At 28.3% G+C, this 11,263-nt stretch overlaps 6 protein-coding genes across 8 annotated transcripts; 4 read left to right on the top strand and 2 right to left on the bottom strand.

Moving 5' to 3' along the window:
- The first annotated feature begins 14 nt into the window (after positions 1–14).
- Positions 15–1,173, top strand: LOC114870851 (protein seele). Of its 2 annotated transcripts, XM_029176011.2 has the most exons (5): positions 15–127; positions 211–301; positions 386–501; positions 565–771; positions 863–1,173. In XM_029176011.2, exons 2-5 carry the CDS (start codon positions 211–213, stop codon positions 1,043–1,045), a joined length of 597 nt encoding a protein of 198 aa, XP_029031844.1. In that variant the 5' UTR covers positions 15–127; the 3' UTR covers positions 1,046–1,173. The 2 variants fall into 2 exon arrangements, with proteins under 2 accessions (XP_029031844.1, XP_029031845.1); XM_029176012.2 differs by lacking the exon at positions 15–127 and having other exon boundaries at positions 393–501.
- Positions 1,174–1,397: 224 nt separating this feature from the next.
- Positions 1,398–3,721, top strand: LOC114883186 (THO complex subunit 4). Its single transcript, XM_029200737.2, has 5 exons — positions 1,398–1,732; positions 2,241–2,378; positions 2,601–2,748; positions 3,029–3,169; positions 3,256–3,721. Exons 1-5 carry the CDS (start codon positions 1,523–1,525, stop codon positions 3,366–3,368), a joined length of 750 nt encoding a protein of 249 aa, XP_029056570.1. The 5' UTR covers positions 1,398–1,522; the 3' UTR covers positions 3,369–3,721.
- Positions 3,722–4,616: 895 nt separating this feature from the next.
- On the bottom strand, positions 4,617–6,161 carry LOC114870880 (ubiquitin-conjugating enzyme E2 S). Its single transcript, XM_029176078.2, has 5 exons — positions 6,069–6,161; positions 5,775–5,922; positions 5,145–5,335; positions 4,944–5,072; positions 4,617–4,875 (listed from the first exon to the last, which is right to left on the bottom strand). Exons 1-5 carry the CDS (start codon positions 6,084–6,086, stop codon positions 4,723–4,725), a joined length of 639 nt encoding a protein of 212 aa, XP_029031911.1. The 5' UTR covers positions 6,087–6,161; the 3' UTR covers positions 4,617–4,722.
- On the top strand, positions 5,939–7,931 carry LOC114870879 (ADP-ribosylation factor-like protein 6-interacting protein 1). Of its 2 annotated transcripts, none has more exons than XM_029176077.2 (5): positions 5,939–6,033; positions 6,695–6,828; positions 7,084–7,321; positions 7,424–7,508; positions 7,596–7,931. In XM_029176077.2, the coding sequence occupies exons 2-5, from the start codon at positions 6,704–6,706 to the stop codon at positions 7,697–7,699; spliced, it is 552 nt and encodes a 183-aa protein (XP_029031910.1). In that variant the 5' UTR covers positions 5,939–6,033; positions 6,695–6,703; the 3' UTR covers positions 7,700–7,931. The 2 variants fall into 2 exon arrangements, with proteins under 2 accessions (XP_029031910.1, XP_029031909.1); XM_029176076.1 differs by lacking the exon at positions 5,939–6,033 and adding an exon at positions 6,448–6,531.
- Positions 7,932–8,142: 211 nt separating this feature from the next.
- LOC114870878 (peroxisomal membrane protein 11B) lies at positions 8,143–9,693 on the top strand. Its single transcript, XM_029176073.2, has 3 exons — positions 8,143–8,526; positions 8,613–8,728; positions 8,807–9,693. The coding sequence occupies exons 1-3, from the start codon at positions 8,471–8,473 to the stop codon at positions 9,334–9,336; spliced, it is 702 nt and encodes a 233-aa protein (XP_029031906.1). The 5' UTR covers positions 8,143–8,470; the 3' UTR covers positions 9,337–9,693.
- Positions 9,632–10,865, bottom strand: LOC114870881 (heme transporter hrg1-A-like). The gene is made up of 3 exons (XM_029176079.2): positions 10,466–10,865; positions 10,030–10,203; positions 9,632–9,933 (listed from the first exon to the last, which is right to left on the bottom strand). Exons 1-3 carry the CDS (start codon positions 10,590–10,592, stop codon positions 9,779–9,781), a joined length of 456 nt encoding a protein of 151 aa, XP_029031912.2. The 5' UTR covers positions 10,593–10,865; the 3' UTR covers positions 9,632–9,778.
- Positions 10,866–11,263: the final 398 nt, after the last annotated feature.

Below are 11,263 nucleotides of genomic sequence, written 5' to 3'. Positions count from 1 at the left end.
GTATATTCGTTCATGTATACGTGTTATACACGTGTCCACCTTTGAAAAAATTGAGACATTTCATTAGAATTGTATTAGTTTACAAACAGTATATATAGATATTATTTAATTTTCAGTTAAATACAATGTAAGTTTAGGTCCAACATTTATAACTTTTTTGACTTTTGAAATAATTTTAATATAATTCATTAACATATTTCTTTATTACAGATGAAAACCTTAATAGTGGCATATTTTATTTTGTTTGTAAATGTTTTTGTTGAACCTACAAAGGTTGATAACAAGCTTTTAAAATGTTTAGGTAAGTAAAATAATATGTATATATATGAACATAAATGCATTTATTCAAATAAGATTGTAACAAGTTAATATTAATTATATATAGTTTGTAGATCGACTATAACAGAATTTGAAAGAGAATTAGCAAAAATTGATCCTTCAATAGAAATTGAAGTAGGAAATTATAGATTGGATGCAGAAGGAAATGCAATTCACAAAAAGGTAGTAATTAAGTTTTATATCTCATTTAAGAAAATGATCAAAAATATGTATTTTTATTTGAAGATTCCACTTGCTGAATCTGAAGTGCATATGTCTGATATGTTGGATAATATTTGTAATAAAATGTCAGATTATGTTAAAGCAACATATAAATCAAATGGTCAGTTAACAATTTTGAATCTCATGACTCCAGCTGGTACCATGAATCCTGAAATGGGTAAGGTTGATATCATTCAAGATGGTGATTTCAATAAAAGTTTAAAATATTATGTAAGTTCGCCTATATTATTCATAAATGTAATTAATCAAGAAAAATATATTGTTTGATTTAAAATACTATACATTTCTTATTATATTGCAGTGTGAGGGAGTAGTAGAGGAGTTTGAAGATTCTATAATTTCTCTGTTTACTCATAAAGAGAATAATATTAAAAGACAGTTATGTACAAATATTGCAAAACTATGCAATCCTACTGATTTCAGTCATGAAGATGATGAAAATATTGAGCAAAATGATATGGATGAAGATCGTGATGAACTGTAATAGTACTCGAAAAGAAGTGATACATTTGTATTACTTTATTTTTGATATTCAAAATTTATTTAAATATTGTAATATGTTTAAAGAAAGAATGAAGTCATAAACTGTAAAATACATTTAAGGCAAATAAATAAAAAATAAATTTGTATCTTGAAAATATCGACTTTCGTTTAAAAATAATTATAAATATCAGGTTTTGGAATTGATATGGTTATAAATATTGGGGAAACTTAAAATGCCAATGAAATTAAAGTAAATCAAAGGGTTAATTTAAAATTTAACGGTACATTGATAGATAGCGCTCTGTTCGTCGAATAATTGTACAGTACTTCTAGAAGTTTCTCTACAATCTACGGTCTTTACAACCAGCTTTCTGTGCGCGCTTGTTTCGTCTTCGTTCGCCGCCATCATTACGAAGACGAAAGAGGTTGGTTTTACTGATTTTTACGTGGTAGTGTCATTATTCGAAAGCCAGCACAAATGAAGATGGTTGATAAAATAGAAATGAGTCTTGATGACATTATCAAGCAAAATAAAGGGACTAGACCGCGCGGCGGAGGTGGCAGACGTGGAAGAGGTGCCGGTAATTCACCTCGTAGAGGAGCACGCAGAACTCAAAGAGTTGGTGGTGGCGTCATGCGGGGACGCAGTCGTGGTGGCATTACCAGAAATTCTCTTCCGTACACGAGGGTAAGAAATCATTTGTATTCTAATAAAATGTTCGATGTTCATATTACATTCGCTTTGTCACGTGTGGCTATATCGAAACCTATCGTATTACTTCCGTTGAAAGCGCTTGTGCATTATGTGGTTTAATCTATGGAGGGATTAACGGGTATATTTTGGAATAAATTAGTCTTTACATTGTTTATGTAAAAACAGTACTACTGTAAAAAAAAAACTGTGTTATATATTTTTGGAAATTGTTTAACATCGAATTCTATACAAATTGCTATAGTTTGCGTTTTTATAAGATGATGCTTCAGCGTTCGTTTTAAGGACGATTATGTTTATCATTTTTTTTTTTTTTTTCTAATAATGTTTACTATTTTAAATGTGGAATATTTGGTATTATTTAATAGAATCACTTGATATCTGCAGTAAATGTATTAAGGAAATTTTTAATTAATTAATTATTTTATTTGTATTTTTCAAAAATATATACTATAATAAATACAATTTTTATTGATGTATTTAGGGTGATGTAAACAGTGCATGGAAACATGACATGTTTGATGGGGTAAAAAAGGTTGGCCGAAGTGCAATAGGTAGCACAGGAACAACCAAGCTCCTCGTATCAAACCTTGACTTTGGAGTATCGGATTCAGATATTCAGGTATAACTAAAAAGACTTTCAATAATTTGTAAACATATTGCTCTGATTTGAATTTAGACTAAAATAATAAATAACAAGTATTCGGTTTATGAAAAGAATATTTGCTGTTACATATTTTTTCAAAATTAGCGTTAAATATTTCATTACAAAAAGAATAATATTGACATTCTTTAATTACTAAACACAACATTTACAAATAACTGTATGTTTATGTGTTTCCAGGAATTATTTAGTGAATTTGGTCCCTTAAAATCAGCAGCAGTACATTATGACAGGTCAGGTCGATCTTTAGGCTCTGCAGATGTTATATTTGAAAGAAGAGCAGATGCCATTAAAGCAATGAAACAGTATAATGGAGTACCATTGGATGGTGTGTAGTTGAATTTATGTTTGGACTATAAGTTTTGCTTTGGATGTCTCTTTTTAATTATAAAATTCCGCCTATATTTAGGGTTTCAGTATCACTTATTAATCTGGTCTCCAGTTTATACCTAGCAACATACAGTTTGAGCATTTTCTCTTTTATCCTTCCATAAATACTCCAACATGGGATGAAATTAAAGAAAAACAAATTTCAAAGAAGTTATTGTGAATTATGATTTGCACAACTATTCACATCTATTATTGCAATATGTGGTATACATCGGCAGGTCGTGAAATGAACATACAAGTTGCTACCTCTGAAATACCAGTCACATCAATCCGTGGAGGCCCGAGACTAAGCGGCAGTAGTTATACACAGAGACCTCAGTCCCGGTTTAGGGGTAATCGTGGAACAGGATCCATCAGAGGTACGCAGTTAAATTATTTGAAGAAAAATGAATCTTTGTGTTTAAAGAATCAGTGTACTGATGCATCCTTATGTTTTTCATTAAAGGTCGTGGGACGGGACGACGTGGTGGCAGAGGAGGCATTCGACAAGCGACGAAAACTCCTACCGCTGAAGAATTAGACGCCGAGTTGGAAGCTTACGTAAAAGAAGTAAAGTAACAACGTCACAAAGCATACTTTTAAGATTTTGTTCTGATTTGACTTAACACGATACAATGTGTTTCCCTAATTTTCATGAGAATATATAAAAATAAGTATAATTGTATATTTAGCAAGATGTTATAAGAAATTTCTATTAATGGGTCTTTTATTTTTGACGTTTTCTCTGGAAATTGGCATACAAATTTTACAAATATATAAAAATGATAATTTGTAGGAGTTCATAAATTTTTTTATGATACCGTAACATAAAGAAAATAAAAAGTTATGATATAAAGACTGTATGGATTTGTATGTACTATCGTGCGTGTGTGATTATCAGACGAAAAATACAGTAACATTCAACTTTAAAAGTTGTTCTTTATCAAAATACAGAATGTACTTTTAGCCCTCAATTTAATCGATTTTTATGAATCATGAAATACCAAAATATACATATTTAAAATATCCATCATCATATACGTTACACATCGTGGAATACCCCCTATTATATACTACATGTCAGTCGCTATATTTAATAGTATCATATATTTGTAAATTGATCTTTTATGAATTGTTTCTTTTTATCATGAATAATTAAAAAAAAAAAAAAAACCACTATGTGTAGCTCATAGCTTACAGTGGAACAAGGCTGTGACATACTGTTATCTAGTCGTCTACTAGAGATGAAATTTTACTGTGCAGTAATGGGTTTGAAAACCGATGTACACGCTTTTATTCATGCAGCATATAAATGGCAATGCAGTGGTACAAGACTGAAGCAAAAAAAAATTCACGAATCATTACCTAATAAAGAACAATGTTCTTGTGAATAGAATGATTTTTATTTCCTACCTAATCGAGAAAAAAGAACTATATTTGGATCAATTTCTTTTTTAAATCATTTCGACATTTTCGTATTCAAAATAATTTTTGGGTTATAATACTTGTTTGGAAAAAAAAATGTTTTATTAAAATACAGAAAAAAATATTTAAAAAATTACATCTGTTATTTATAAACATCTAAAATACAACAATTTTATTTGGAGAACATTCTTTATTTTTATTTAAATAATCACACGAGGTATTATTTTGTACATATGTAAAAATATTTACTAATAGATGTCACAGAGTGGGTTAAATTATTTTTCACTCTTGATTGTAAAGTAGATCACTACGAAGTTGTACTTGTTTGCATCTTAGGAAGTCATTCATTAATGCTTCTAGAATTATTAACTTTCTAAATACTTAATAATAAGATCAGTCGAGTTTAGATAATAAATTTTTACTATGCAATAATTGTGTACAATATGAGGCAACATTACCACACCAGTATTTTAAATTATAAAAGATAGATAAATTATATGAATTTTTTTTATAATCTTTTGAGTGTTCTCTTCTTGTCTTTTAACATTTTTTTCTTTTCTGCTGTTAGTTTTTTATCTCCTGCATGCTTTTTTGGGAGAGGTCCCCCAACTTCAGAGGAAGTACAACTTTCTAAAGTTGCTTTATTGCCTTTTCCACCCCCCTGAAGCATAAATTTATTGTTCAGTATATGTATAAACAAATGTAATAAGCCTTATAACATTATTTTACCTGCGCATGTATTTCTGTCATCATTTTTGCTCTTTCTGAATAATCATCGTACCTTTCTAAAAGTAATTTACCAGCCTCTTCATTTAAAGCAGATTCTGCATTTGGCACTATTAAGAGGCATTTTACAGTCTAAAAATATGATACAAATAAATGCTTGTATTGTATTGGCCATTAACACTTGTTTGCTAATAAATAGCTTACTAGTAATATGTGTTTAATTCCGAGATCTGATTTCCAATCCTTTTTTAAAGTATTGACACATATTTCACCATTTTTCGCAACATTTGGATGAAATATTTTTGTGAGGAAAAATGCCTTTGGTGGTCCTTGAGGAAAATCTTTGCCAAGAGCTAATTTTACTCTAAAGAAACCACCAGCATATGGTGTTCCCGCTGATAATAAAAATTATAATCAATATTATAATAATACACGTATACCTTTACAAAATTGAATAAATCAGATTATATGTAAACTTGTAAAATAATTAATATAAGAAAACAACTTAGAATAAGAATGGATTATATAGTTTGTAAATATGAAGGACTATAATAAGAAAACTAAATTTTATCAACTTAATCTTTAACAGTATTACATCTAAATAATTTAACAACTGATTTTCCGAATCATATTTTTATAATTGGTAAAATAAAATCTATATATATTTATAAATATATCTACAATTGTGTACATATACATATACATGTACACATAAACATATATATTTGACATGTGGATAGGTTATCCTTTAGTAATTGTATTATCTTTTTATACAGTACATATTACGCAATTGAAATTTTACAAGAATAGTAATTACGTGAGATTTAATCTTACAGGGTCCTTCTATGATTGCTTGAATGTCTGTAACATCTTCTTCGTTTAAAACAACACGAATACCTTCGGGTGGTTGTGAAGCTAATTCAGTCATTTCTTTAGCTACACGTCTAATAATTTGCGGTGATAAGTTTTCGACATTTGATATCTGAAAAAAATAAATTATAATACAGAACATATAATACGTAAAATAAAATATATTAGGAGAAACCTGTCTCCTTAACCAGAACATAAACAAGAAGTACCGCTCTTAAAGTTTGTAAGAAAAAATAATACATATAATTAAATACTTACAGAACTTACAGCAGCCATATTTAGTAAATTTTGAATGAAATTTCAACTAAACACGTTTAAGACGCGATTGTTTGAAATATACTGCTAGAAAATCTTTAACGTCACAACATCAGCACAGCATTGCCTTCAATAACCAACATTTTGAACTGATAGCCAATCGTGTGCGAGTTACAATAATCTCGAAACTAGAAGTCGATTCTCTGTCATTTCATGTGTTTTCAAGCAAAAAGTATCCGGCGTCTCTGACACTGACGGCATATTACAATAATCAAACTGATAAATAAACAAACGATCAGATCAAGTAAAATATAAAGCTGTATAATGTAAAAAGATTACAACTGTGTTGTATTAACTTACACTTTCAAGTTTCTGACATACTACTGACATCGTGCCTTTGGACAGTGCGAATTTGAATATTTTGCTACATATTAACAAAATGACCGATAATACAGGAATAGAAAGGGTGAAATTTTACATACATTTTTATAATTTAAATATCAAAAATAAAACTAATATTTTTTATTAAAATATCATATGTCAACGTATTTTCTTTTTTTTGTAATAGAAAAATCAATGAAAGAAGCACTGATTTTTCTTTCTTAATATGTAATACAATCATATTGCAGGAAAAACATATGAAACAATTAAAGCGTAGAATGGAATGTTGGCGTGAGCTAATACTTCCATTAAATTCCATTCTATTATGGGAACGATCTTGGTATCCTGGTCTCATACTTGGAATTACTACCACAATATTTTTGTAAGTTAAAACATCCAAATATTGTGTGTAATATGTACCTTTTATCAATGTAAATTACTTATTTTTAATTTTATGAAATAACATTGTCAAACATATTTTATTTAAGTTAAAAAATAATTATTAGTTTATTTTAAATGTTATTTCATTTATTTTCATGATATACTCTATTAGAAAGTTTTGTACGCATTATGTGGAATGTTAATGAATCTAATTTTCAAAATTGTAATATTTATATAAATTTTATCTGTTTTGTAGCCTCATATGGATGTTGGAACCTGCTTTCCTTACAATAATATCTATATTTCTTCTTCTGTTGGCTTTAATTGATTATCTTGTGCCACCTATGACATCCCTTTTATATCCTGTTAATAGCTGGACAGGTCAAAAAGAAAAAAAGTTGAATGAGATTTGTCAGAACTTATCCATAACGATTTTGCACTTGCAAAATTTATGGAGATCAATGTTACAAACACGAAAGGATCGCCCGAATGTTGTAAGTTAAATATATGTAACTTAGAATTTAAGAAATTACAAGTATTAACCATAAAATTTATGAAAAAATATTGTTTCAAAAAATATTTGTTCTGTATTGTAGTATTATGCAGCAATAATAACTTTTCTTGTCATTTGTATATGGATTGGAAGTACAATCAACAACTTGCTTCTGTCTTATATCACAGGTAATATGTTTGTAATTCATTTTTTAAATTATGTATTCTATAAAGTACATGTATTAGAATCATCTGTATTCTATTGGGATGTTGCAGTGAACATTGTTTTACTTATGCCAGGACTTAGACATAGAGGACGTGCAATATCAACGTTTGTGCGTGATTGTGTGTATCTCTTTCATGGTCTTTCTCATTTATAAGACTTCTTATCTATACTAGGTTAATTTATAACTTATTTATTTACAATTAAGGAAAACTAGATTTTCAGCTTTTAAAAGGTACAATTATTATGATAGAAATTACTACTAATTGTTTTGTCATTTTATATAACATCTTATATTACCGTTTACTTTGAATGCACTTTTATACCATAAACATGTTTGCACATTGTTTTCTCATTCATAAATCATAATAAAACTACTTCATCTTTTATCCCAGTTATGATACTTAACTGATATGGGCTACTGTATTTACATCACGTACTATTAGATTGCATCATATATCATGCAATATTAATTTTGCTGTGTAACATTGTGCATAATTTTGAAAGTTTTGAAAATCGCGGGTATAGCGAAGGACATATTTGGCGGCGCTGGTGGCATGTTTTTATAAAAGAAAATGACACTGAAAATGTTTTATCTTTTATCACATATGTACAGTGACTATAGTCACTGATATGTATATATGCATGTACTGTGACAAAATCTTAGACTTTAACATAAGAATAATTAAAAAGTGTTTATGTTACGTACAGCGACGATTACAAATTTTACAAGAACCATAAATGGACAGTACTTATTTTGCGTGTTAATTCAATTGGGTTAGGTATTTTTTAGATAACTTATTTGCTGTATATCTTAATTGTTTACATGCGATTGTAAACAAATATTACGACGTAATCCAAGTTAATCAGTTTTAAATCATTTTACAAATTATTATCATTTTAATACGATACATTAAGTGAAAAGATCATGGATATAGTACTAAAATTAAATGAACAGACTGTGGGCAGAGACAAAATTATCAGGTATGTTACTTTATCTAATTCTCAAGTATTTTTGAATTTTATTAAATTTAGTTAAAATAAATATGTATAAATATAATGTTTTACAGATTACTGCAATATGGAAGTCGTGCTTATTGGTATTATGCTCAAAATACTCATAGTACCCAACATTCTGCAGAAGTCTTAAGAAGTTTAGAATATACTTTTAGTTCATTTAGAAAATGTACTTTATTTTAATTAAGATTTAAATGTTAATGTAGTTAAAATTACTACTAATACATTATTTTTATCTTTTTTGTAGTATTACGCCTTGGAAGATGTTTGGATAGTTTATATTCTGCCTTAAAAGTGATGAAATACCCAAATCTAGCTGTAAGGGTTACTTTAACATTATCGAAAATTTCTAATGCTCTATTTCTATTAGCAGATCACATCATTTGGATTGGTCGTGTGGGACTGTTAAGGGTTAATATTGAAAAGTGGAGTAAGATAGCTAATAAGTATTGGTTGATGAGTATTATTATGAATCTTATAAGAGATATTTATGAAATTATTACAATAATTGAACATGATGAAAGAAAAAATGTATTAATGAGAAAACCAAACTTCTCACCTGATATGTGGAAACAATATAAATTATTATTTCATTTGAAAAATCACAAAGATATTGCAATGGATGCAATTAAAAATGGGTGTGATTTATTCATTCCACTGACTGCATTAGGGTTTACTAAATTTTCTCCTGGTACAATAGGTATATTTGGTGTTATATCTTCGATTGTCGGTCTTTATACTTTAATTTACCCATTGTACAAGTTAACTCCAGCTTGAAATTCATTTCATTTGTAAAGTACAATGTTTTTTATATATATGATACACATATACTTATTACAAAAGTTTTTATTTACATTGAAAGGTACTACTTTTAGTTGTTTAGTTTTTTTTATACTTTTAATGTACATATTATTACTATGCATTTTAATACATTATAAAATCATAGTACTGTGATATCTAAATAGTTATATTTTTAATGTATTTTCTATAAATTTTATAAATGTAATATAGCAAATTATTTAATATATAAGACTATATTGTATAAGGAGGATTGGGATAAAATTTAAACAGATAAGTTTCCATGTCTTTAATTTTGAGTTATACTTTTATGAAAATATATTTATTGATTACTGATAGCGTTTAATCTTATTTTATATTATTAACACTTATAAAAATTAATTATTATCAAATTTGTTTGTATTTATTAATATAAAAAATGTTAAGCAGCACCATCTCCTGTCAGGATGGGTGCAGACCCTTCTTGGATAATTATTTCATACTTATGAGAATAGTACATTAAGAAAATACCCCATTTGCCACAAATCATGGACCAAACAGCTGAAATTATTGTACTGTGTGCAATTGGTTCAATGGCTGTAATATTGAATATTTATTATTGTATTTTTCTATGTATTTGGCACAAAACATAAAATTAAAGCTTTAATCAAGAAAATAAAGTTATGTACTTACAAATTTTATAATAAAATGTAAGAAACAGATACCAAATTAATGCAGCAACACTAGCAACTGCACTTACAAAACCAACAACGTTTAGATTTCTCAATGTAACTTTGGTATGCCATCTTTCTAAACTTTCCTTTCCTCTAACCCAATGCAAGTGGAAACAAACTGCAGCTAAAATACCTGCGTAATACATGAAGTAATAACTTGCTTATTAAATTATTGGTAAAAGGAAGGATTCATATTCAAAGGCATGGTTACTAAAGTATAAACTATATGCAATGAAATTAAATATACATATACATATATTGTATATACCAAAAATATCTGACCTGTTGATTATCAATGATTAACAGTACAACATACTACGTAATACCGTAACTTAATACAAGGTGAAATCAGCATAAAGTACATACTTAAATATTATTTAACGAGCAATGCTAACCTGATAAGATCGACCAAAATCCAACATCGTGATTTTTATATGCTACGAAAAAAACAAAAAATGCTGATATACCTACAATTACACCAATAGCACTTATTATTAGATGTACTACGACGTCTCGTAACATTTTTTATTTTTTCTATTCACTACGTAATATAAATACAAATACAATACAAATACAATACAAATCGACTGTAATGTCTCATAAGAAAATCGCTTCGGATAAATGCATAAATGCACACAGAATCGAGTTGTGCGTTAAAAGTTACAACACGAAGAAACAGATAATTAAAGTAACTGGTTTGCGACAACTCAGTTATCTGAAATACATAAAAATATAGTGATGTTTGAAAAACTGTGCAAAACAGATCGAACAAACCATCAATACTTAACAATCAATATTTTGAAATTATAACAAATTAAGTTGTAGCTGAACTTTATCGGACCCAAAATTTTCGACATTTTTTTTTTAAATCTATAGTTTTTGATGCGGAGAATCCAAAAATACAAGTCTTAATTATAGGAATCCAATGGTTAAAAAGTTATAAGTGTGTAAAATTTGATATTTTTAGCGCATTTGCTCAATTTAAATATGGACTAAGGCATCCATAGTTTCGGAAAATCGATCGATAAATTGTTGAATAGTTTGCGGCAGTTTTATATAGATGGCGCTGTGATAGAAAATGGTGTGGCGGCCGTTATCGATAAGGAAGATTGATCGCCGCTTTTACCAAGCTTTCTCGCCAATCATTTATTTTCAGAAACAAAATTCAAATAGCTTTTCTGTGCATTCTGATT

This window comes from Osmia bicornis, chromosome 1 (genome assembly GCF_907164935.1).
Source record: "Osmia bicornis bicornis chromosome 1, iOsmBic2.1, whole genome shotgun sequence".
Classification (NCBI taxonomy): Eukaryota; Metazoa; Arthropoda; class Insecta; order Hymenoptera; family Megachilidae; genus Osmia; species Osmia bicornis.
This window is presented reverse-complemented; position numbering and strand designations above follow the sequence as displayed.

What these genes read in the sequence shown, in the direction of transcription:
- LOC114883186 (XM_029200737.2), top strand. Translation starts at nt 1,523, where the DNA reads ATGAAGATGGTTGATAAAATAGAAATGAGTCTTGATGACATTATCAAG. An exon ending in ATTCTCTTCCGTACACGAGG is followed by an intron (nt 1,733 to 2,240) that starts GTAAGAAATCAT and finishes TGATGTATTTAG; the next exon opens with GGTGATGTAAACAGTGCATG. An exon ending in TATCGGATTCAGATATTCAG is followed by an intron (nt 2,379 to 2,600) that starts GTATAACTAAAA and finishes ATGTGTTTCCAG; the next exon opens with GAATTATTTAGTGAATTTGG.
- LOC114870878 (XM_029176073.2), top strand. Translation starts at nt 8,471, where the DNA reads ATGGATATAGTACTAAAATTAAATGAACAGACTGTGGGCAGAGACAAA. An exon ending in GGCAGAGACAAAATTATCAG is followed by an intron (nt 8,527 to 8,612) that starts GTATGTTACTTT and finishes AATGTTTTACAG; the next exon opens with ATTACTGCAATATGGAAGTC. An exon ending in TTTTAGTTCATTTAGAAAAT is followed by an intron (nt 8,729 to 8,806) that starts GTACTTTATTTT and finishes TCTTTTTTGTAG; the next exon opens with TATTACGCCTTGGAAGATGT.
- LOC114870881 (XM_029176079.2), bottom strand. Translation starts at nt 10,592, where the DNA reads ATGTTACGAGACGTCGTAGTACATCTAATAATAAGTGCTATTGGTGTA. An exon ending in ATTTTGGTCGATCTTATCAG is followed by an intron (nt 10,204 to 10,465) that starts GTTAGCATTGCT and finishes TGTATTACGCAG; the next exon opens with GTATTTTAGCTGCAGTTTGT. An exon ending in TACATTTTATTATAAAATTT is followed by an intron (nt 9,934 to 10,029) that starts GTAAGTACATAA and finishes TCAATATTACAG; the next exon opens with CCATTGAACCAATTGCACAC.
- LOC114870851 (XM_029176011.2), top strand. Translation starts at nt 211, where the DNA reads ATGAAAACCTTAATAGTGGCATATTTTATTTTGTTTGTAAATGTTTTT. An exon ending in CAAGCTTTTAAAATGTTTAG is followed by an intron (nt 302 to 385) that starts GTAAGTAAAATA and finishes AATTATATATAG; the next exon opens with TTTGTAGATCGACTATAACA. An exon ending in ATAAAAGTTTAAAATATTAT is followed by an intron (nt 772 to 862) that starts GTAAGTTCGCCT and finishes ATTATATTGCAG; the next exon opens with TGTGAGGGAGTAGTAGAGGA.
- LOC114870880 (XM_029176078.2), bottom strand. An exon ending in AGCAATCATAGAAGGACCCT is followed by an intron (nt 5,336 to 5,774) that starts GTAAGATTAAAT and finishes TTTTATTATCAG; the next exon opens with CGGGAACACCATATGCTGGT. An exon ending in GAATTAAACACATATTACTA is followed by an intron (nt 5,073 to 5,144) that starts GTAAGCTATTTA and finishes TCATATTTTTAG; the next exon opens with ACTGTAAAATGCCTCTTAAT.
- LOC114870879 (XM_029176076.1), top strand. Translation starts at nt 6,505, where the DNA reads ATGACCGATAATACAGGAATAGAAAGG. An exon ending in ATAATACAGGAATAGAAAGG is followed by an intron (nt 6,532 to 6,694) that starts GTGAAATTTTAC and finishes ATCATATTGCAG; the next exon opens with GAAAAACATATGAAACAATT. An exon ending in ATTACTACCACAATATTTTT is followed by an intron (nt 6,829 to 7,083) that starts GTAAGTTAAAAC and finishes TCTGTTTTGTAG; the next exon opens with CCTCATATGGATGTTGGAAC.